General features: G+C 43.1%; 1 protein-coding gene and 1 long non-coding RNA gene across 20 annotated transcripts in view; one reads left to right on the plus strand and one right to left on the minus strand.

The window, feature by feature from the left end:
* Window positions 1-7,349, plus strand: part of HUWE1 (HECT, UBA and WWE domain containing E3 ubiquitin protein ligase 1) — a 168,051-nt gene extending 160,702 nt beyond the window's left edge. For 12 of the 18 annotated variants that reach the window (XM_088834059.1, XM_088834063.1, XM_088834061.1 and 9 more), the window contains 11 exons: window positions 871-1,026; window positions 1,417-1,662; window positions 1,921-2,038; window positions 2,849-2,989; window positions 3,314-3,391; window positions 3,963-4,250; window positions 4,368-4,473; window positions 5,086-5,203; window positions 5,502-5,683; window positions 5,932-6,122; window positions 6,722-7,349. In XM_088834059.1, coding sequence (XP_088690185.1) covers window positions 871-1,026; window positions 1,417-1,662; window positions 1,921-2,038; window positions 2,849-2,989; window positions 3,314-3,391; window positions 3,963-4,250; window positions 4,368-4,473; window positions 5,086-5,203; window positions 5,502-5,683; window positions 5,932-6,122; window positions 6,722-6,824 — 1,727 coding nt within the window. In that variant the 3' untranslated portion in view covers window positions 6,825-7,349. The remainder of the gene's footprint in view (window positions 1-870; window positions 1,027-1,416; window positions 1,663-1,920; window positions 2,039-2,848; window positions 2,990-3,313; window positions 3,392-3,962; window positions 4,251-4,367; window positions 4,474-5,085; window positions 5,204-5,501; window positions 5,684-5,931; window positions 6,123-6,721) is intronic. The other 6 variants (XM_055437963.2, XM_055437972.2, XM_055437971.2 and 3 more) reach the window with 1 other exon arrangement.
* Window positions 7,350-7,762: 413 nt separating this feature from the next.
* Window positions 7,763-25,233, minus strand: part of LOC148773292 (uncharacterized) — a 78,731-nt gene continuing 61,260 nt past the window's right edge. The window contains exon 3 of one of the 2 annotated variants that reach the window (XR_016036939.1): window positions 7,763-7,897. This is a non-coding gene — a long non-coding RNA (uncharacterized LOC148773292). The remainder of the gene's footprint in view (window positions 7,898-25,233) is intronic. The other variant, XR_016036940.1, reaches the window with a different exon arrangement.

Here is a 25,233-nt window from a genome sequence, read left to right on the forward strand (position 1 = left end):
CCACAACTAGAGAAAAGCCCACACAGCGATGAAGATCCACAATGGCCAAAAATAAATATTTTTTTAAAAAATAAATATTTTTTAAAGACATTGTGACAGTACTGTGTGGAGAGAGCATATGTTTGTCTCCCCATTTACTGTCTCTGGGACCTCTTTCAGTTTCTTTTTTTAAAGTAAGGATGTTCCTAGTTAGGATTGAGTTAACGTGTATGTATAACACTTAAAGCAGTCCTAGAACACAGTGGATGCTATTATTAGCAGCATTTCTCAAGGTTAATTTCATATAGAATGTTTTTGGGCACCCTTTTAACAGATTCCTGTGGGATAGTGTCATCACAGACATTGGTTTTTTTAAAAAATATTAGATCATTTAATTGGAAAAGACCCTGATGCTGGGGAAAGACTGAGGATAGGAGGAGAAGGGAGCAACAGAGGATGAGATGATTGACTCATCACCGACTCAATGGACATGAGTTTGAGCAAACGCCAGAAGATAGTGAAGGACAGGGACGCCTGGTGTGCTGCATTCCATGGGGTTGCAAAGAGTCGGACATGCCTGAACAAAAACAACAAGATCATTTAATAATCCATAGGTCTTCTGGGAGCTGATAAGGCAATGAGAAGACCAACACTGTCTGGTAGAATTTTCCTGCAGTAGCCATTAGTTCCATGTAGCTATTGAGCACTAAACAAACTTTTTCTTGTATTAATTTTACTCTGTTTAAATGCCATTCAATACACTGACTAGAGCTTGCTTTCAGATGTTACTCAGTGGCCAGTGGACCAATCTATTTGGTCTCTCTAATGGCCTATGTATTTGGTCTGAATGAAGAAAAAGCTTCCTGAATCTCTCCTCTGTGTGCCGTCTAGGCTCAGATGGAACTCCACAGGGGGAGAAAGAGAAGGAGGAGAGGCCACCTGAGTTACCCCTGCTCAGTGAGCAGCTGAACTTGGATGAGCTATGGGACATGCTGGGAGAGTGTCTAAAGGAACTGGAAGAATCCCATGACCAGCATGCGGTGCTAGGTAAGTTGTGGCCTGACATCCCAGGCCCACTGATCTGTTCCGGGACCCTTTCTGCCAGCTTAATTTTCTTCCTTCCAGATTACTCCTCTCCCTCAGGTCTCCATGAGAGTTCAAAGGAGAGGATTTTTTCTCTGACTTCATTATCAGAAAAAAAGATTTGCTTTCTGTTTTGGTAGCTATTATCATTTACTCTTTAGACTAGGGGAATGTTTGTAACTGGTTGTCTATCCCATTTTTCTTTGGAAGCTCTGACTTCCTCTGTGGCACCATTATGTATCTCCTTCAGGTTTTCATCTAGCAGTTTTGAAGTTTGATTCTGAGGGGGGAGAGGTTTATATCTTGAAGTTTATCAAGTAAAATGTCACTGTCCTATATCATTCCTACCCCCAGTGCTACAACCTGCTGTCGAGGCCTTCTTTCTGGTCCATGCAACAGAGCGGGAGAGCAAGCCTCCTGTCCGGGACACCCGTGAGAGCCAGCTGGCACACATCAAGGACGAGCCGCCTCCACTCTCCCCTGCCCCTTTAACCCCAGCCACTCCTTCCTCCCTTGACCCGTTCTTCTCCCGGGAGCCCTCGTCTATGCACATCTCCTCAAGCCTGCCCCCTGACACACAGAAGTTTCTTCGCTTTGCAGGTACAGGGAACTCTTAGGCCCCCAATGTAGAAGGCTTCATTTTTCTACAGGGTCATTTCATATATTTTGTTGTCAGCTGATTTGCAGGGTGAGTGTGTGTGTGTTGAAAAGTGAGGCTAATGAGTTAGGGACTGGGTCTGGGAGTCTTTTTGTGCCACACTTTTTTTCCCTGAAACAAGGAAGAGTTGCTGACTGATTGACTTACGTCCCTTCTATGACCCATGATGTGCTGATTCCTGCTGTCCTTCCTCCCCTCAGAGACTCATCGCACTGTGTTAAACCAGATCCTACGGCAGTCCACCACCCACCTTGCTGATGGGCCTTTTGCCGTCCTGGTAGACTACATTCGTGTCCTCGACTTCGATGTCAAGCGCAAGTATGTGCCCTGGATGTTTGCAGGCAGGGGGCTTTCTAATAATATCTCCCCTCCTAAAAAGGAGCCAAACATCCTCCAGGGATGATGTTTCCAGAGAAAGAAGTTTTCCTCGGTGGCAGCCCTTGGATTGGAATGGTGCTAAGCAGGGGGAAGAGACTCATCTTTGCCACCAAGTGCCACTGTACCTAAATATCCCTTGGTGCTCTTCAACCTAGTCTCTGTTCTTCATCAGAGAAGTGCAAGCCTTTGTTTAACCACATGAATTCTAAAATCCATGTCTATCCTTTGGGGTAATACAGGAGGTGTAGGTAGCCATAGTATATTTACAGCAGGGCTTGGAAGGGTCAAGAAGGCCTCCACAACACTCCTGTCATTGTTTACTCTTCTCTTCTTTTCAGTGCACCTACACATGCTTACCTGCTTATTGCAGAAATTCCATGCCATAATGTCTGTGGGCCCCTATTTGATGGACACGGGGAAAATTTAGAGTTGGTAGTGAATGACCTACCTTTCCCAGTAGTAGTAGTAGTATTAGTCACTTGGTCGTGTCTAACTCTTTGCAATCCCATGGACTGTAGCCCGCCAGGCTCCTCTGTCCATGGGATTCTGCAGGCAGGAATACTGGACTGGGTTGCCATTCTCTTCTGAGGATACTGGGCATTTCCCCAGGAAAAAAAAAAAGGTGGAGAGCAGAGGTCAAAGTGTCTGGAAGATGAGGGGAACATCACTGTGGGTCTTCATCCTAATTGGGCAAACAGAAATTTGCTCTGCCACCCCAATCTTATTTTCCTTTCTTTCCTACCTCCCAAGATATTTCCGCCAAGAGCTGGAGCGTTTGGACGAGGGACTCCGGAAAGAAGACATGGCTGTGCACGTTCGTCGTGATCATGTCTTTGAAGACTCCTATCGTGAGCTGCACCGGAAATCCCCTGAAGAAATGAAGAATCGATTGTAAGAACCCAGAGCAGAGAGTAAAACAGGATGGGGTGGTTCTGACCCTTTCTACTTGGCAGTGTAGGCTTACTTGGGGCCCAAATGTTCAGGGGAACTTAGAGAGGTGCTTGCCCTCCCTGGTAGAAATTCCTAAGAGGAGTCTAGCTCTCACTGAGCTGTCGTCCATATTCTCCGCCCAGTCTCATGAGACTGGTCTTCTGTTGGCTAGCTGGCCCTTGGGCTGAGCTACCCAACAATATCTATACAGATAGAAGAGTCTGTAGAATTTACAAAGGTACACCTGATGGCTTCACAAAGAGCTTTTCTCCATTGTTACACTAGGAACGGAAAGCCTGCTGAGCAAATGGTACCCTGGGTTGAGGGAGACCACACTTGCAAGAGTGACTCCCCACCAAATTGGTAATCACTCCCTGGTGATTCTGACGCCACCTAGAGGAGATTGGCAGTTTGCAGTATCATGTGTCATGGGAGCCAGTGAGATGATAGACCTATTGAAGTCGTTTGATGATGCTCTTGAACTCAGGAACTCCTCCCCTTGTGGCATGGACTCACTATCCATGTTGTCACACAGGAATTCAGAGAAGCTTCTAAGACAAACTGAATCCTACTCTTCCACCACCAAATTGTAATAGACATCAAATTCAGCTCAGCTCTTTTTGATACCACTTGATGACTCCTCCCTGTTTAAAGGCCTTATTAGGCCTTTATATCTTTCCTATTAGTGTTTTCTGGGATATCAGTGAGCCTTTACTGACACTTCAGAATATCTCTTCCATCAGTGATGCCCTTTTCTGTCCCAGATCCCCATCTCTCTTCTGGGCTCTCCTGGCACTCTGCATTTACCACTGTCCTCTGACTCTGCACTCCTCAGCTACTGCTTCACTCAGTCACTCAACTCAGGTCATGCTGTGCAGAAGATTGAATTTATCCTGGGCTTTCTGCACATCCCTGTTTCTGCTCTCTTAAACAGGTATATAGTATTTGAAGGAGAAGAAGGGCAGGATGCTGGAGGGCTCCTGCGGGAGTGGTATATGATCATCTCTCGGGAGATGTTTAACCCTATGTATGCCTTGTTCCGTACCTCACCTGGTGATCGGGTCACATACACCATCAATCCATCTTCTCACTGCAACCCTAACCACCTCAGCTACTTCAAGTTTGTCGGACGCATCGTGGCCAAAGCTGTGTACGATAACCGCCTCCTGGAGTGCTACTTTACTCGGTCCTTCTACAAACACATTTTGGGCAAGTCTGTCAGGTAAGGATGTGGCACAACCCTGGGACTGTCCTCAGTCCTAGAAATCTGGTCCTTGTGCCCCATTCCTAAGCTGCCTCTCCGCCACCCCAATCCATGACCCTATTTGTGTTTATCTAGATATACAGATATGGAGAGTGAAGACTACCACTTCTACCAGGGCCTGGTTTATCTGCTAGAAAACGATGTCTCCACACTAGGCTATGATCTCACCTTCAGCACTGAGGTAAGTCAGGAGATCCTGACTGTGGCATACCCCAATAGTTTAGGAAACCCATTATGGGATTGTTCTTGAACTGACATTGGATAACCTCTTAATACTTCTAAGGAAGCATCTTGATGTCTTAAAATCTCATGCCTTGTTCCCTATCTGTCAGAGAGCAGTGAGTATTTGTATGAGACAGCACAAATAGAAAAACCAGAATTTGTAAAACAATACTAGTTTCCCCTATATTTTGGAAAAAAAATACTCTAGTACACTATTCATCATTCCCAAAGATACTTCATTGTAGAAAAATTGTGCAAATAAAGATAGATAAAAAAATCTCAAGGTTGCGCTTCCCCAAAATTGCTTTACATAAAGATTTTTTCTATTACGTTATATTATCCATGCCCTTTTCCCTTTTACTATTGACAGTATGTTTTAGGACTAAACCCTTGGCCTTTTCCATTTAGGGATTCATGAGCTCATGAGAATAGTCACTGGTTTTTTTTATGACCTTGCTTCATTTCTTTGCCCAGGATACAGCAGAGAGTTTAGGGTGTGTTTCCAGGTATCTATGTTAGTCCTATCCTAGACCAAGCCTGATTCATATTATTGGCATTTTGGGTATTCTAGGTCCAAGAGTTTGGAGTCTGTGAAGTTCGTGACCTCAAACCCAATGGGGCCAACATCTTGGTAACAGAGGAAAATAAGAAGGAATATGTACACCTGGTGTGCCAGATGAGAATGACAGGTAGGGGAAATGTCCCTTAGACCCCCCCTAGCTGTTCAATATGGGACAAGGTCAGGCCTCACTCATTACACAGACATTGTTTCTTCTTTTCCCCTATGCCAGCCACAAATGCCTTGCATAAAAGGAGTCCAAAAACCTGACCAAAAATTATTTCCCTTCGTCCACCCTCATACAGGGGCCTAGAAACAATGATGGGTGAGGTAGGCAGATCAGTCAGCATCCTGCTGGATTACGGATCTCTGACCTCTGACAGTTGTACAAGTTCAGATGCCACGTGGCTTGTTGGTTCTTTCCCTAGGAGCCATCCGCAAACAGCTGGCAGCTTTCTTAGAAGGTTTCTATGAGATCATTCCAAAGCGCCTCATTTCCATCTTCACTGAGCAGGAGTTAGAGCTGCTCATATCAGGACTGCCCACAATCGACATTGACGATTTGAAATCTAACACTGAATATCACAAGTACCAGTCCAACTCTATTCAGGTGAGCTGATGCTGGCATCCCTCCCTGTATCCTTAAGCAGTGTTGGTTTGTATAACAACCAAATAAACCGGTACTCAAGTGATAGCTTACCTGAACCTAACTCTTCACTCTTTCAGGTGATGTCATCATGTGAATGGAAGAACTGAAACCTGTCCCACAGAAGGGACTTTCCTAACATTCCATATCCCATCCCCCTTTCTTCCAGGAGCTCTCTACCTAATGCTGTCTTCTTGTATTCATTCCTATAGATCCAGTGGTTCTGGAGAGCATTGCGTTCTTTTGATCAAGCTGACCGTGCCAAGTTCCTCCAGTTTGTCACAGGTACTTCCAAGGTGCCCCTGCAAGGTTTTGCTGCCCTTGAAGGCATGAATGGCATTCAGAAGTTTCAAATCCATCGAGATGACAGGTCCACAGACCGCCTGCCTTCAGCTCACACATGGTAAGAGGAAGGGTTTGTTCTTTTCAGCATTTGGATTGAACTTGTGTATTTGCCACTTCTGTGCCCCTACCATGGTCAGGAGTAGTCAAGAACCCAAATCTAGCTTCAGCTACCCTGACCTAAGGGTAGCTCACAGTTTGGTGTTTTTTGTGGAGATGATGGTGTTTGAGATGAGAAGCTGACCCAGATTCACAGTGGGGCTGGGGAGACATTGCAGGTGAAAACTTCCCTGTGAGAACAAGGTGTATTCCAGGGCTTAGCATGGTCAGAGCAAGAAGTTGCAGGGAGCAGAATGCTAAAGAACTCAGCAGAGGTGACCAGTGACCCTGAATACCTCCTTGGAGCTTTTGGGCTCCAAGGGGTATGGTATTTGGGAGGTGGTATTTATACCATGGTTGGGCCATGGGATTTAAGGAGGAGTGATAGGGTCAAGTTATATTTTAGGTGCCTGGTAGCCAGTAGTGGGGCCAGATTTGAGAAGGGCAGAAAAGGCTAGGACAAGATTGGGAGTATACAGGCAGAAATCAGGTGAGCACCATGGGAACACAGGGATTTGGTTATCATCTTTTGTCACTAATTGATGTATCTTCTTTCCCTAGTTTTAATCAGCTGGACCTGCCTGCCTATGAGAGCTTTGAGAAGCTCCGCCACATGCTACTATTGGCCATCCAGGAGTGCTCTGAAGGCTTTGGGCTGGCCTAAAAGGGCCATGCCCACTACTGTAGGGTTTGTTTTTTTTTTTACCATTGTTGGACCTGGGAAAGGGGAAAATGAAAACAAAAAAGAACCAGAAAGAAATGTCAGAAACCAATAAATGAAATCCACCAACTCACCATGTGTGTGTCCCAGCTGCCCCAGCGCATACCCGTTCCCCCTTTGCTGCTCATCCTCTCTACCGGCTCCCTTTTCCTCACCTCCTCTCCCCATTCCATGCCGTCCATGATCCCCCACCCCATGTGTTAAAAAGGCAATAGCCTTTACAGGGACCCGTTTGTCCCAACTGTTTGAACAGTGTGCTCCTCAGATTCTGTGTTCAGAAGGATTTGCTGCATTGAGACTTGAAACCTTTGGATAGGGGAAAAAATTATATATATATATATTTTTTTGTTCTGTTTGCAATTCTTAATTTGTGCTTGGAATGTGTTGATGTGCACAGCTAATGATTCAATGCGAGACAAGATTGGCGTCTGTGTTGTGGAGGTTTCAAATAAAGAGCACTCTTCATAACTCACTTTTCACAATGGAGTTTTTTTCAAGTTTAAAAAGAAATAAGCACCTCTTGAACACATGCTAGATGGCTGGAGAAAAAATCCAAATGGACTCTCCAGAAAGCCATTTCTGTTACCACACTGGTGCATCCTCCTTCTTCAGGGTCATCAGGAACTGAGGGGATCTTTTTCAGAATGGCATCTACACTTGGGAGTGGTGATGGTGTTAGAGATTGTAGCTAAGGACAAAGCACCGCCTTGCTCTAGGGGAACAAACCAGCAGGTTGTTAAGAGAATTCTCTAAACCCAACCGAAGGTTCTATATCCTGAGCCTTTGTAACAGTTTCAAGTGTGGAGCTCAGTTTAAAATTTTTATTTCATTTATTAATGTTTTAGTTTACTTCTAACAAATTTTAATAAATAATTTGACTGGCTCCCCAGAACAGTCTTTGCATCCTTTTTGGTTTTGTTTTGCATTTTCTTGTCAGATCTATTCACAGATCGACCAGTAGTCTCTTGTGGGGTTTTTTTACTCCATTCAGCACTAAGAACTTTGATGGTTCCAGCCTTCAAAGATAAAAGTAATAAAAGTTTAGTAAATTCAGCGGTACTGGCTTTGTGTAGTTTTTCTCATCCTCTAAGTTCAGTTCAGTTCAGTGCAGTCTCTCAGTCGTGTCCGACTCTTTGCGACCCCATGGACTGTAGCCTACCAGGCTTCTCCGTCCATGGGATTCTCCAGGCAAGAATACTGGAGTGGGTTACCATTTCCTTCTCCAGGGGATCTTCCCAACCCAGGGATCGAACCCGGGTCTTCCGCATTGGAGGCAGACGCTTTAACCTCTAAGCCACCATCCTCTAAGGCTCTACTTAAAATTTTTTCTCTTGACCATGTCCCAGAGTGTGGATCTAGGAAAGCAGTAGTGTGTGTGTTCTTAACCTGATCCCTTGGTCTTGATGCAGATAGCTGCTAGTCTTTTTTTTTTTCCTTCGAGCATTCACACTTGTCTGTTCCTGGCCCTCCTGACTACTGAGAGGACAGATGAATCAATCCTCCACCCTCCTATCGAGCTTCTAGTCAAGAGGAGGAGACAGATCAGTTCTGTGTCCAGATGTTGGAAGGGGGATCTCTGGGTACGCAGAGCAAGTGTCTGGTCTCACCTGGGAGATCAGGAAAGGCTTTCTGTTGTTGGTGGCACTTGGGTTGAATCATAAGGCTGTGTGAGAGTGAAGATTAAGGAGGACAGGGTAATCAGGGTCAACATAGCAGGAGTTCAGTTGCTAGGGCAAGGCTTGACTGAAGAATAGTGGCCTGAGATGAGACTGGGAGTCCAGCAGGGCTTTAAAATGAGTGGATGAGCATAAATACAGTAGAATTGATCAATATACTTAGGAACTGATTCAAAAAAAAAGTAAAATGAAACTGACCATTTAAATTTGAAAGGGATGCAAGGGTTGGGAGTTGGGTGTGGAAGTTGGGAGTACAGACAGGATAAACCTGAAGGAAATAAATGAATCTAACTCAATGACATGGGGCTTCCCTGGTGGCTCAGAGGTTAAAGCGTCTGCCTCCAATGTGGGAGACCCGGGTTCGATCCCTGGGTCGGGAAGATCCCCGGAGAAGGAAACAGTAACCCACTCCAATATTCTTGCCTGGAGAATCCCATGGATGGAGAAGCCTGGTAGGCTACAGTCCACGGGGTCGCAAAGAGTCGGACACAACTGAGCGACTGAACCGAACCGAACTCAATGACATACCACAAGAACCTAATGTGACTGAGTATGATTTGTCTTGTGGATATGCTTATGGTGTGATATTCATCTCAGTGTCGGAAAAAACTTTTGACAGTAGATGGTAACTTCTAAAGGTAAAGATACTACCTTGATAAGGTAGCCTCAGACTAACAGCCAACGTCACACTGCAAGCATAAAGTGGTCAGTTGTCACCAACATGGTTCTGCAAGTTCTAACCATTTTCATAAAGCAGGAAACAAGGTACAGCTATTGAAGAGAAACTATTTTGCTAAACCAAGAGAATCAAAAGTTATTAGAGCTTAAGTGAGTCCAGCAAGCATAAAGTGGTCAGTTGGCACTAACACGGTTCTGCAAGTTCTAACCATTCCATAAGTCAGGAAACAAAGTACAGCTGTTGAAGAGAAACTGTTTTGCTAAACCAAGAGAATCAAAGTTAGAGCTTAAGTGAGTCCAGCAAGAGGCCTGGTTATAATGAACAAAATAGACCATGTAAGTATTTGTGTCTGACTCTGTGAGTCCAGGCTCCTCTGTCCAGAGATCTTCACGACCCAGTGATCCAATATGGGTCTCTGGCATTGCGGGAGGTCTCCTGCATTGCAGGTTGATTATTGGCTGAGCCACAAGGGAAGCCCTTGTTGTCCAACAAGTATAAATAAATAATATAGTAAATTGCTATACAATAGTAAAAATGTATCCACATATATCAATGCACACAATCTCAAAGATAGGCAAAAAAGTATGAGACCTGCCTGTTTAAAACTTTAAAAACAATATTTATGCATGTGTACCAAGAATATGAAAAGCCATATCCACATGTGTGGAAGCCCATGCATAAGTTTGACAATACTGCATGATGTTCAGGATAAGCTGTGGGGGACAAAAGGCGATGCAGCTGGGAAGAGGTGTATTATGCAGAGGGCTTCAACTAAATGTTTTTATTTCTTAGCTTGGTGGTGCTAGGTATTCCTTCAGTCAGTTCAGTCACTCAGTCGTGTCCAACTCTGCAACCCCATGGACTGCAACATGCCAGGCTTCTCGATCCATCAGCAACTCTAATGGCCACCAACTTCTCTGTCCACCAACTCCTAGAGCTTACTCATACTCATTTCCATTGAGTTGGTGATGCCATCCAACCATCTCATCCTCTGTTGTCCCCCCCTCCTGCCTTCAATCTTTCCCAGCATCAGGGTCTTTTCAAATGAGTCAATTCTTCACATCAGGTGGCCAAAGTATTGGAGTTCTAGCTTCAGCATCAGTCCTTCCAATGAATATTCAGGACTGATTTCCTTTAGGATGGACTGGTTGGATCTCCTTGCTGTCCAAGGTACTCTCAAGAGTCTTCACCACCACAGTTCAAAAGCAGTTCTTCACCGTTCAGTGTTCTTTATAGTCCAACTCTCACATACATACATGACTACTGGAAAAGCCATAGCTTTGACTAGATGGACCTTTCTCAGCAAAGTAATGTCTGTTTTTTAATATGTGGTCTAGGTTGGTCATAGCTTTTCTTGCAGGGAGCAAGTGTCTTTTAATTTCATGGCTGCAGTCACCTGCAGTGATTTTGGAGCCCAAGAAAATAAAGTTTGTCACCGTTTCCCCATCTATTTACCATGAAGTGATGGGACCAGATGCCATGATCTTAGTTTTCTGAATGTTGAGTTTTAAATCAGCTTTTTCACTCTCTTCTTTCACTTTCATCAAGAGGCTCTTTAGTTCTTCACTTTCTGCCATAAGGGTGGTGTCATCTGCATATCTGAGGTTATTGATATTTCTCCCAGCAATCTTGATTCCAACTTGTGCTTTATCCAGCCTGGCATTTCACATGATGTACTCTGCATATAAGTTAAATAAGCAGGGTGACAATATACAGCCTTGACGTACTTCTTTCCCAATTTGGAACCAGTCTGTATTCCATGTCCGGTTCTAACTGTTGCTTCTTGACCTGCATATAGATTTCTCAGGAGGCAGATAATGTGGTCTGGTATTCCCATCTCTTGAAGAATTTTCCACAGTTTGTTGTGACCTACACAAAGGCTTTGGCGTAATCAATAAAGCAGAAGATGTTTTTCTGGAATTCTCTTGCTTTTTTGATGATCTAACGGATGTTGGCAATTTGATCTCTGGTTCCTAAGAGGTCAATATAAGGTATTCCTCATAATGTTATAATACTTATAACTTTTCTACACCTGAGATATTTCTTAAAAAGTTTTTTGAGATGGACAATTTATTAAATTTCACAATGCATTTGAAGTAGGTATCAGGGAACTCAACAACAGGCCTAAGTCTATGTGAAGGCTAACAGCTGCTTTCATGATATAATTAAACATGTCTCTTGCCCCTAATAATTCCCTTCACTGATGTGTGTGTGATAATTACTGGTTTTCACCTTATTAAAATAGTCCTCTTGGGCTTCCCTGGTGGTTCAGTGGTGAAGAATCTGTCTGCCAATGCAGGAGAAACAGGTTCCATCCCTTCTGGGAGGATCCCACATGCCAAGAAGCAACTCAGCCCATGTGCCTCAACTACTGAGTCTGTGCTCTAGAGCCCAGGAGCCTCAACCACTGAGCCCACACACCCTAGAGCCCATGCTCCACAACAAGAGAAAACATTGCAACAAGAAGCCAGGCACCACAACTAGAAAGTAGCCCCAACTGACCACAACTAGAGAAAAAATACAGATAAACCTTACAGATATTCAATGTTGGGTTTTCAAGTAAAAAGAGTGCTGTTAATAATTAGGCTGTGGGATTTCCCTGGAGACTCAGTGGTTAAAACTTCATGCTTCCATTTCAGGGGCATGGGTTTGATTCCTGGGTGGGGAACTAAGATCCCATATGCCACACAGCACAGACACACACAAAAAAGAAAATTATGCTGGGCCACAGTGCAAACAAAGCCAGATAAATTGGGATGTATGTCTCTATACTTATGAGACATATGTCTTGGCTGGAGAAACAATTACCCAACATAAACATTTTTATTGGCACTTACCATGTGCTGACAACACTGTAAAGTCTCTACTTTAAAACTAGGGAAAGGAAAGCAGGTGTTGGGAAAGTATAGAGGGCATTGGGTACACAAAGAGACTATAGGCAGGGGTAGCAGGAATAAACATTTTCTCAAATACAAGCAATGACCAGTTAGAAAACAACGAAATAGATTCCCTTCATAATAGTAAAAAAGAATACTTGGAATAACTTTAAGCAGTGTTTGGGACTCATGAAAAAGAAAGCTGCAAAACTCTTGTGAGAGGCATAAAAAGAGGCAACTAGAGCTGGCTTACTGTGTTTATTTGCATAAAAAAACAAGTATAGCTGGCCTTAAGACTTTGCTGACATGCTAAGCAAGGTGGGAGTTGAAATGAGCAGATTTGACAAAGAATGGCTTCAAGCCATGAATGTTGTGTGCTGTGGTCTACTATAAAGACAAAATGAAGCACCAAGAGGCAGTTGGGGAAGAAATAGTTTTGTCAGTGTTAAATTTGGGAAACTTGCCTAAGTATTGGAAAGGGGAGAAATAGAAAGTTGGCGTGTCACACTAAAATTCCAAGTGGAAGATTCAAGCATGAAAACCAATACAGTAATGTAAAGTAATTCAGTTCAGTTCAGTTCAGTCGCTCAGTCGTGTCCGACTCTTTGCGACCCCATGAATCACAGCACGCCAGGCCTCCCTGTCCATCACCAACTCCCAGAGTTCACTCAAACTCATGTCCATCGAGTCGGTGATGCCATCCAGCCATCTCATTCTCCAATTAAATAAATTTAAAAAAAACATGAACTCATATTTTTGGGGGGAAAATAACAACTAATCTGGAACATAGAAAATCTAACAAAAAACTAAAAAAGACATTAGTAATGGAAAAGACTGACATTTGACTATTAAAATGTTGGCAACACCACAAACAATTAAAAAGCAATGGCAATCTAGGAAAAAAAATACATCTCTAACCATCTATGACACTATATATATATATATATATATAATTTACAAATCACTAAGACAAACTGCCAAACAGAAAAACATCCAAGGATATGAAAAGGCAATTCACAAAAGAAGAAATACAAATGAGCACTCAGCATATATAATTGTTTTTGTTTCTATGATAATTATTATCTCTGCAACGAAGACACTAATGAAAGCACAATAAAAACCGCTTCTCAAATTGAAATACATACAAGTGTGACTCTCGCCTTCTGAGAAGGCCCACACTGTCTGTGGAACGTGTTTCTCTCTAAATAATTCCATTTCTTACCTATCACTTTGTCTCTCGCTGAATTCTTTGTGCTGAGACACAAAGAATCTGAGCCAAGATCAGACACCAGAATGTAGGCTTCCAGTTCAAGATGGCGGAGTAGAAGGATATGTGCTCATCTCCTCCTGTGAGAGCACCAAAATTGCAACTAGCTGTTCAATAACCATCAACACAAGGAAACTAGAACCCACCAAAAATAAGATACCCCATGTCCAAAGACAAGAAGCCACAACAAGATAGTAGGAGAGATGCAATCACAATAAAACCAAATCCCATACCTGCCAGGTGAGTGACCCACAAACTAGAGAACAATAATACCAAAGAAGTTCTCCAACTGTTGTGAAGGTTCTGAGCCTCATGTCAGGTTTCCTAGCCTGGAGATCCAACAAAGGGACTAGGAATCCCCAGGGAATCTGACCTTGAAGATCAGCAGGATTTGATTATAGGACTTCCACAGACTTCACTCTTGGAGGGCACAAAGTCTTGCACCCACCAAGACCCAGGGGGAAGGAGACATGATCCCACAGGAGACTGAACCAGACCTATCTGCTAGTGTTGGAAGGTCTCCTGTGGAGGTGTGGGTTGGCGGGGGCTCACCATAGGGATAGGGGCACTGGAAGCAGCAGTCCTGGAAGATACTCCTTGGCATAAGTTCTCTCAGAGGTTGCCATTAACCCTATCATCAGTTCAGTTCAGTCGCTCAGTCGTATCCAACTCTGCGACCCCATGAATCACAGCACGCCAGGTCTCCCTGTCCATCACCAACTCCCGGAGTTCACTCAAACTCGTGTCCATCGAGCTGGTGATGCCATCCAGCCATCTCATTCTCTGTCGCCACCTTCTCCTCCCGCCCCCAATCCCTCCCAGCATCAGAGTCTTTTCCAGTGAGTCAACTCGTCGCATGAGGTGGCCAAAGTATTGCAGTTTCAGCTTTAGCATCAGTCCTTCCAATGAACACCCAGGATTGATCTCCTTTAGAATGGACTGGTTGGATCTCCTTGTAGTCCAAGGGACTCTCAAGAGTCTTCTCCAGCACCACAGTTCAAGAGCATCAATTCTTCGGCGATCAGCTTTCTTCACAGTTCAACTCTCACATCCACACATGACCACGGGAAAAACCATAGCCTTGACTAGACGGACCTTTGTTGGCAAAGTAATGTCTCTGCTTTTGAATATGCTATCTAGGTTGGTCATGACTTTCCTTCCAAGGAGTAAGCATCTTTTAATTTCATGGATGCAACCCTACCATAGAGCCCATCAGACCCCAGGGCTGGGTCACCTCAGGCCAAACAAACAGGGAGGGAGCACAGCCCCACCCAACAGCAAATAACTAGATTAAAGTTTTACTGAGCAAGGCCCTGCCCACTAGAGCAAGACCCAGTTTTTCCCACCCAGTCCCTCCCATCAGGAAGTTTACTCAAGCTTCTTAGGCTCCTCCACCAGAGGGCAGACAAGAAGCAAGAAGAACCACAGTCCCACAGCAGCTAGAACAAAAACCACAATACAGAAAGTTAATCAGAGTGAAAAAGCAAACAGTTATGTCCCAGATGAAGGGACAAGATAAAACCCCAGAAAAACAACTAAATGAAGTGGAGATAGACAACCTCCCAGAAAAAGAATTCAGAATAATGATAGTGAAGATGATCCAGAAACAGAATGGAGAAGATGCAAGAAATGTTTACCAAAGACCTAGAAGAATTAAAGGAAAAACAGAGATGAACAATACACTAGAAGGAATCAATAGTAGAATAACTGAGGCAGAAGAACGGATACATGACCTGGAGGAGAGGATGGTGGAAATCACTGCCACAGAACAGAATATAGAAAAAAAAAAATGAAAACAGCCCAAGAGACCTCTGGGACAACATTAAATGCACCAATATTTGCATCACAGGGGTCCCAGAAGGAGAAGAGAAAGGACCTGAGAAAAATATTTGAAGAGATAATAGCTGAAAACTTCCCTAACATGGGAAAGGAAATAGTCAACCAAGTCCAGGAAGCACAGAGTCCCAGTCAGGATAAATCCAAGGAGGGTAAAATATTAAAAGCAACAAGGGGAAAATGGCAAATAAGATACAAGGGAATTTCCATAAGGTTATCAGCTGACTTTTCAATAGAAACTCTACAAACCAGAAGGTAATGGCATGACATATTTAAAGTGATAAAAGGGAAGAACCTACAACCAAGAATACTCTACCCAGCAAGTTCAGTTCAGTCATTCAGTCGTGTCTGACTCTTTGTGACCCCATGAACTGCAGCACGCCAGGCCTCCCTGTCCATCACCAACTCCCAGAGTCCACCCAAACCCATGTCCATTGAGTCAGTGATGCCATCCAACCATCTCATCCTCTGTCGTCCCCTTCTCCTCCTGCCCTCAATCCCTCCCAGCATCAGGGTCTTTTCAAATGAGTCAGTTCTTTGCATCAGGTAGCCAAAGAACTGGAGTTTCAGCTTCAGCATCAGTCCTTCCAATGAATATTCAGAACTGATTTCCTTTAGGATGGACTGGTTGGATCTCCTTGCTGTCCAAGGGACTCTCAAGAGTCTTCTCCAACACCACAGTTCAAAAGCATCAATTCTTCGGCACTCAGCTTTCTTTATAGCCCAACTCTCACATCCATACATGACTACTGGAAAAACCATAGCTTTGACAGGATGGACCTTTGTTGGCAAAGTAACGTCTCTGCTTTTTAATATGCTGTCTAAGTTGGTCATTAACTTTTCTTCCAAGGAGCAAGCTTCTTTTCACTTCATGGCTGCAGTCACCATCTGCAGTGATTTTGGAGCCCAAAAAATGAAGTTTTTCACTGTTTCCAGTGTTTCCCCATCTATTTGCCATGAAATGATGGGACCGGATGCCATGATCTTAGGTTTCTGAATGTTGGGTTTTAAGCCAACTGTTTCACTCTCCTCTTTCACTTTCATCAAGAGGCTCTTTAGTTCTTCTTCACTTTCTGCCATAAGGGTGATTTCATCTGCATATCTGAGGTTACTGAAATTTCTGCTGGCAATCTTGATTCCAGCTGTGCTTCATCCAGTCCAGTATTTTTCATGATGTACTCTGCATATAAGTTAAATAAGCAGGGTACAGCCTTGACATACTCCTTTCCCGATTTGCAACAGAATGCTTGATTTCTAATTTGTTAAAAAAAAAAAAACAATAGATACCCAACACAGAGAACTATAGTCAGTATATTGTAATAACGTATAATGGAAAATAATCTGAAAAATTATATGTGTATATGTATAACTGAAATATATACATGTGCATGTGTTTGTGTATGTATTAACATAAGTGAGAGAGAATGTGAAGAAACAGGTGCTGTTATATACTGCTGAGAAACTGGCACCACCTTTCTAATGTGTGATTTTATAATACCTACTGAGAAAGAGAAAAAACAGCCCCTGACTTCTGAGAGCTGGCCTGGTGTTCACAGTCAGGACTTGGTGTTCTGTTGAACATAAACACGGAACATCAACATCAGACGAGGCCACTCTGTGACTGCGACAGATTAAGACAAAACTGAGACCACTCCCTAATCATATCTGAACACAGACAAAATATAAACCACAAAAGTTAACCAAACATCCCCTATCCTGATTAATATGAGTGGCTGTTTTTTTTTTTAACCAATTAAACAGTTTCAGTCTCTAGTCTGCCCTCTCTATAGAGATGTATTAGCATACCCAATTATATACTTACCGCCTCCCCCACTTCTGGATAATACTGAATCTAGACTAAAACATCACTTCCTTAAACTGTTCCCAAACCACTTAACACAAGCCCAAATTCTATGATACATCTTTTCTTTTACTGAGAGAACTCATAGACCCCCATGCTGGGCATTCTCCTCACTACCAACTTGCTTGACTCAGGACAAGTCTGTGCCCATGGACTTGGGCTACAAAGGTGCTGACACTATAAAGAATCTTAAAACATACATAGTAAAGTGTCAAACAGTATCTATCCTATACTTCAGTCAATTATTTTAATATTCACAAGATGGAAACTGGCAGCCCAAACTTTTTGAATTGCAGACACAATATGATGCATGTCTGCAAGCATGCATATGTGTGTGTGTGTGTGCTAATGTGAATGACTTGGGGTAGACATAGCTTCTTCAGGTCCCACGGGAACCACTCCTCCTTACACCCTCCTGCTTTGTTCACTCATTCAAAAAAACATTTATTGAATACCTACTGTGTTCGAGTTTGAGGATGCAGCAGTTAACGTATCAGACACAAAGCCCTGCCATCAAGAACCTGATATTCTAATGAAGAAGTAAGACAATAAACAAATATGCCAGAGAGTGAGTTATATATTTTTTCCTCTAAAGAAAAATAAGTTAAATAAGTAGAGTGACAATATACAGCCTTGACGTACTCCTTTCCCAATTTGGAACCAGTCCATTGTTCCATGTCTGGATCTAACTGTTGCCTCTTGACCTGCATACAGATTTCTCAGGAGGCAGGTAAGGTGGTCTGGTATTCCCATCTCTAAGAATTTTTCAGCTTGGGAAGTCTCACCCACTGAGCGGACACACTGCCTGGGACCCTTTCCCAACTGGGACTCCAGATGTCCTGTGACTCGGGGCTTCCCAGTGCTGCTTAAGTCTGAATGTTGGTCAAACCCAATTTGGTGAGGTATCCTCTGTTCTTTCTATTTCTCTTTTCTTTTAATATATTCAAAGTAAGCTAGATAATTCTCTAATAAATATTTGTATTATTTATTTGTATATAATGAGTGGCTCATTTTGTTAACAAATTCTTTGAACCTGAGGTGAAAGCAAAAACTTTCAGCAAAGCATTAATTGGCGCTGTGAGCAAGATTTGTGAGACAAAATGCCATTCTTTAAGAAGGATGAGATGAAGGTTGATGAAGTTTTTATTCCCAGATAATTGCTCTTTAGCTAATGAATAGGATGTATTCATTGAATTGTGTGAGAATTGGAACTTTGAATTAAAGCAGGTTGAACCTTTAAAAGTTATTAAATGTTTGTGGCTTGTGCTGATTGAGAAAGGTTAAGAATGTGGTGATTGAGAAAGGTTAAGAATGTGCTGCGCTAGGTGAGAGGCTGGATCCTCCTCTCTGCCTAAGGGAAGGTACATAAAGCTAATTGAAAATTGAAGAAAAGTTAGAGTTGGAAAAAGAATTATGCAATTTGTGAGGATGATAGTCCATGTTACAATGCCAAAATTATATTTTAGTTGATCAAATCTTCACTTTTTAAGTTGGCTCTCCCTTGAGTCGGCCCACAGCTTCTCTCTCCTTTCTTTTGTCCTGTTGCTGTTGTCCTTTATTTTCTCCTGTCCTGTTGCTGCCTTACACCCCATCCCCATCTGCCTCTGTCTCCTTCTCCATCAGCTAATCCCTTTCTAACTTCCCCTATCTCTCAGGAAGTGAAAGTGAATGAAAGTCGCTCAGTTGTGTCTGACTCTTTGCAACCCCATGGACTACACAGTCCATGGAATTCTCCAGGCCAGAATACTGGAGTGGGTAGCCATTCCCTTCTCCAGGGGATCTTCCCAATTCAGGGATCGAACCTAGGTCTCCCGCATAGCAGGCAGATTCCTTACCCGCTGAGCTACCAGGGAGCCCTTAGAGGAGAGGGGGAAACTAGCTTCCCCCACTCCTTCCCAACTCTAGCAAGTTTGTTTCTGCCCCTGTTATTACAGTCAATTTGAGTACTATTTGGTCTGTATTTTAGCTATGAAACTATGACTAAAGAAAGGAAAGATGACTTTTTTGACACAAGATGGCCATGATATTCTTTAGACTCCAGAGAAAACTGGTTAAAATGAAATTTTGTTTTCCTTTGAAACTGCAAAACCGGTTCTTCTTACATATGCAATTAAAAACAGCTAGCTTGTTAAAAACGGAGAAGGCAATGGCAAGCCACTCCAGTACTCTTGCCTAGAAAATCCCATGGGTGGAGGAGCCTGGTAGGCTGCAGTCCGTGGGGTCGCTAAGGGTCAGACACGACTGAGCGACTTCACTTTCACTTTTCACTTTCACACATTGGAGAACAAAATAGTAACCCACTCCAGTGTTCTTGCCTGGAGAATCCCAGGGATGGGGGAGCCTGGTGGGCTTCCGTCTATGGGGTTACACAGAGTCGGACATAACTGAAGTGACTTAGCAGCAGCAGCAGCAGCTTGTTAAAAAGGCCTGCCTAGGAAAAAGCTTGAACTCAACCTTTGCCAGGGCTTCCCTGGTGAGAATCCGCCTGCAATGCGGGAGACCTGGTTCAATCCCCGGGTTGGGAAGATTCCCTGGAGGATCCCATGGACAGAGGAGCCTGGAGGGCTACAGTCCATGCGGCCGCAAAGAGTGGAGACAACTGAAACAATTTCGCACAGCACACAACCTTTGCCACGTCCTTGAAATACAGAGTCCAATTTGCCTGAGACCTCAGCCTTGGGCAAATTAGAATTTCAAGACAAGAAAAAATAAAAGGAAAGAGAAAAGAGTCATAGACATTTTAAATCTCAAATGGAAAACTATGAGATCTCTGTCTGTCTGGATTTATCTATGTCTCAACCTAAATCAAATCCCTTATGATTATACAGTGGAAGTGAGAAATAGATTTAAGAGACTAGATCTGATAGATAGAGTGCCTGATGAACTCTGGACGGAGGTTCATGACACTGTGCAGGAGACAGGGACCAAGACCATCCCCATGGAAAAGAAATGCAAAAAGGCAAAATGGCTGTCTGAGGAGGCCTTACAAATAGCTGTGAAAAGAAGAGAGGCGAAAAGCAAAGGAGAAAAGGAAAGATATAAGCATCTGAATGCAGAGTTCCAAAGAATAGCAAGGAGGGATAAGAAAGCCTTTCTCAGTGATCAATGCAAAGAAATAGAGGAAAACAACAGAATGGGAAAGACAAGAGATCTCTTCAAGAAAATTAGAGATTCCAAGGGAACATTTCATGCAAAGATGGGCTCGATAAAGGACAGAAATAGTATGGACCTAACAGAAGCAGAAGATATTAAGAGGAGATGGCAAGAATACACAGAAGAACTGTAGAAAAAAGATCTTCACGACCAAGATAGTCACGATAATGTGATCACTGACCTAGAGCCAGACATCTTGGAATGTGAAGTCAAGTGGGCCTTAGAAAGCATCACTACGAACAAAGCAAGTGGAGGTGATGGAATTCCAATTGAGCTATTTCAAATCTTGAAAGATGATGCTGTGAAAGTGCTGCACTCAATATGCCAGCAAATTTGGAAAACTCAGCAGTGGCCACAGGACTGGAAAAGGTCAGTCTTCATTCCAATCCCAAAGAAAGGCAATGCCAAAGAATGCTCAAACTATCGCACAGTTGCACTCATCTCACACGCTAGTAAAGTCATGCTCAAAATTCTCCAAGCCAGGCTTCAGCAATATGTGAACCGTGAACTCCCAGATGTTCAAGCAGGTTTTAGAAAAGGCAGAGGCACCAGAGATCAAATTGCCAACATCCGCTGGATCATGGAGAAAGCAAGAGAGTTTCAGAAAAACATCTATTTCTGCTTCATTGACTATGCCAAAGCCTTTGACTGTGTGGATCACAATAAACTGTGGAACATTCTGAAAGAGATGGGAATACCAGACCACCTGACCTGCCTCTTGAAAACCTGTATGCAGGTCAGGAAGCAACAGTCAGAACTGGACATGGAACAACAGACTGGTTCCAAATAGGAAAAGGAGTACGTCAAGGCTGTATATTGTCACCTTGCTTATTTAACTTACATGCAGAGTACATCATGAGGAACGCTGGGCTGGAAGAAGCACAAGCTGGAATCAAGATTGCTGGGAGAAATATCAATAACCTAAGATATGCAGATGACACCACCCTTATGGCAGAAAGTGAAGAGGAACTCAAAAGCCTCTTGATGAAAGTGAAAGAGGAGAGTGAAAAGGTTGGCTTGAAGCTCAACATTCAGAAAACAAAGATCATGGCATCTGGTCCCATCACTTCATGGGAAATAGATGGAAAAACAGTGGAAACAGTGTCAGACTTTTTTTTGGGGGGGGGGCTCCAAAATCACTGCAGATGCTGATTGCAGCCATGAAATTAAAAGACTCTTACTCCTTGGAAGGAAAGTTATGAGCAACCTTGATAGTATATTAAAAAGCAGAGACATTACTTTGCCAACAAAGGTCCGTCTAGTCAAGGCTATGGTTTTTCCCGTGGTCATGTATGGATGTGAGAGTTGGACTGTGAAGAAAGCTGATTGCCGAAGAATTGATGCTTTTGAACTGTGGTGTTGGAGAAGACTCTTGAGAGTCCCTTGTACTGCAAGGAGATCCAACCAGTCCGTTCTAAAGGAGATCAATCCTGGGTGTTCATTGGAAGGACTGATGCTGAAGCTGAAACTGCAATACTTTGGCCACCTCATGCGACGAGTTGACTCACTGGAAAAGACTCTGATGCTGGGAAAGGTTGGGGGCGGGAGGAGAAGGGGACGACCGAGAATGAGATGGCTGGATGGCATCACTGACTCTGTGGACATGAGTTTGAGTGAACTCTGGGAGTTGGTGATGGACAGGGAGGCCTGGCGTGCTGTGATTCATGGGGTCCCAAAGTCGGACACGACTGGGCGACTGAACTGAACTGAACTGAATCATTTAACTAAGTCAGATGACCTGGGGTATATTGGGCTATACCTGATAAAAGTTCTTGACTTAAATTCTAGCTTATGACCTTACTAACAACTGCTAGCTATATTATTTTCTATGTTGCCTGTTTCAGAAAATTGTTGTCTCTTACATTACCAAATATGTGACTGAGCCACTGATAAAATGATGATATATATAGCTCCATATGAGATCAATGATTGTAATAATGTAACTCTAGATATGGGAAGAAGCAACAAGAGGGTATATTTTCCTGGACCAAGAGGCTAGTAAGACAGGAATGGTCCAGAGACTTTTGCTATTCACAGGGCCTAGTCCAATAACAACACACTAAACGGCCCATCAATGGAATCTTCACTAGACCTGGAAATGAGCCTTTCCAGCCCCGTGAAACACAATGGCCATGAAATGCCCCCAAAGCATGGTCAAATCTGTGGCTGTGAAGGGGCCTGCTGACTGGCACTTGCAGACTGCCTCTGCTAAGATTAAATCTGGCCAGCTGTAGAGCTGCTGAGCTTCAATACTCCCTGAAAGGAATTCAGGGTAGATGTCAGAAATCAGGCACTCACACTGTGCTCTGGAAAAATGGACAAAACAGGCCTTCAGATAGTCAGATGTTTTCAGGTAAAGATTTTTTTTATGAGCCCAAATTCTTGCATCTTCTCATACCTAGAGAAATACTGACATCATAGGCCAATGTCTGGCCCTGGTTCTCCTAACTAACCTTTCTTCTAGATACTTTGACAGCTCTTCTACTTTTATGCATCTTTAACCCTCTTGTTAAGTTTCTTTCTTTGAGAATGCAGCAGATGGATCTCCAAATGGTAATACAAGAATATCACCTAGCTAACACGGAAGACAACTTCACCTGCCCTACTATTGGCTAGTAGAAGCATAAAATCATAGATTCTTGCAAAGGTGGTTAAATTATCTAGACTTTGATAACTACACCCATTTACTGACAGACTGTGACAAGGCTATGGAAGGACTGCTGTATGGACCACCTTCTCAAGTTTGAGAATTCTGCTTATTGGAACACTCCATCAATTATTGTGAGTGAGTGAGTGACTGATAGTCACTTAGTTGTGTCTGACTCTTTGCAACCCCACGGACCTTAGCCTGCCAGGTGCCTCTGTCCATGGAATTCTCCAGGCAAGCATACTGGAGTGGGTTGCCATTCCCTTCTCCAGGGGATCTTCTCAACCCAGGGATCGAACCAAGGTCTCCTACACTGCAGGCAGATTCTTTACCGTCTGAGTCACTAGGGAAGCCCATTCAATTTCAATGAGTGGACTGTTTTACTAAAACCTACAATATGTTCTACATTGTTACTTATAGAATTAATAAGACTGCTTGTGTTATTTTGCCTTCTTCCTATGTTCTTCAGTCTAAACAATCCTGGAGCCGACAGTTAGGGAAATTAAATAAATAGTCTTGTTTAGGCTTCAGAGACAAAGCAGAGCAGGCCTCTGACCTTGCTTCTAACCTGCCTGGACACTGCTCTGACTAGGAGTAGTGACTGAGGGACTGACTGCTGTGAGTGTAAGACTTGCAGCACCATAGATAAGATGGGGGAGGAATCTTGAGATTGTTGAGCCCCTGGATGGGGCCTGGCCAAATAAGCCCCAGGCTTAGCAACATTCCAAGTTTTACAAGACAAAACAAACAGCATAAACATAAAACCAGGCTTTCGATTTGGTCACAGATTGATGGTGGTATCAGTTTGCCTCCATCCTGGGATTATAAACAGGGACCCAATCTTTGAAGTCTCTCCCACTGAGCTGCCTGGGAACCTTTCCCAATCGGGAATCCAGATGTGCTGTGACTTGGGACTTCCCAGCACTATTTAAGTCTGGATGTTGGTCAAAAACCAACTCGGTGATGTAATCTCTGCTCTTTCTATTTCTTTTTTCTTTTAATGTTAGTATACTGAAAGTATCTAGATAATTCTCTAATATATATTTGTATTATTTGTTTGTAAAAAAATTTTTTTCAGTTTGTTGTAAGCCACACACTCAAAGGCTTTCAAGTAGTCAATGAAATAGAAATAGATGTTTTTCTGGAATTCTCTTGCTTTTTCTGTGATCCAACAGATGTTGGCAATTTGATCTCTGGTTCCTCTGCCTTTTCCAGCTTGTACATCTGGAAGTTCTCAGTTCATGTACTGTTGAAGCCTAGCTTGAAGGATTTTGAGCATTACCTTGCTAGCATGTGAAATGAGCACAATTGTGTGGTAGTTTCATCATTCTTTGGCAATGCCCTTCTTTGGGACTGGAATGAAAACTGACCTTTTCCAGTCCTGTGGCCACTGCTGAGCTTTCCAAATTTGCTGACATATTGCATGCAGCACTTAAACAGCATCATCTTTTAGGATTTGAAATAGCTCAGTTGGAATTCCATCACCTCTATCAGCTTTGTTCATAGTAATGCTTCCTAAGGTCCATTTGACTTCACGCTCCAGGTTGTCTGGCTCTAAGTGAGTTACCACACCATTGTGGTTATCCAGGTCATTAAGACCGTTTTTGTACAGTTCTGTGCATTCTTGCCACTTCTTCTTAACATCTTCTGCTTCTGCTAGGTACTTACTGTTTCTGTCCTTTATTGTGCCCATCTTTGCATGAAATGTTCCCTTGGTATCTCTAATTTTCTTGAAGAGATCTCTAGTCTTTCCCATTCTGTTGTTTTCCTCTATTTCTTTGCATTGTTAAGAAGGCTTTCTTTGCTTGTTATTCTTTGGAACTCTGCATTCCGATGGGTATATCTTTCCTTTTCTCCTTTGCCTTTTGCTTCTCTTCTTTTCTCAGCTCTTTGTAAGGCCTCCTCAGACAGTCACTTTGCCTTCTTGTACTTCTTTTTCTTGGGGATAGTTTTGGTCACCGCCTCCTGTACAAGGTTACGAACGTCCATCCATAAATCTTCAGGCACTCTGTCTATCAGATCTAATCCCTTGAATCTATTTGTCACTTCCACTGTATAATCATAAAGGATTTGATTTAGGTCATACCTGAATGGCCAAGTAGTTTTCCCTACTTTCTTCAATTTAAGCCTGAATTTTGCTCCTTAAGCAATAAGGAGCTCATGATCTGAACCACAGTCAGCTCCAGGTCTCATTTTTGCTGGCTGAATTGATCTTCTCCATCTTTGGCTGCAAAGAATAAAATCAGTCTGATTATGGCATTGACCATCTGGTGATGTCCATGTGTAGAGTCTGCTCTTGTGTTATCGGAAAAGGATGTTTGCTATGACCAGTGTGTTCTCTTGGCAAAACTCTGTTA

Source organism: Moschus berezovskii, chromosome X (genome assembly GCF_049115385.1).
Source record: "Moschus berezovskii isolate FMDL1 chromosome X, NW_MosBer_1.0, whole genome shotgun sequence".
In the NCBI taxonomy this organism is placed as follows: Eukaryota; Metazoa; Chordata; class Mammalia; order Artiodactyla; family Moschidae; genus Moschus; species Moschus berezovskii.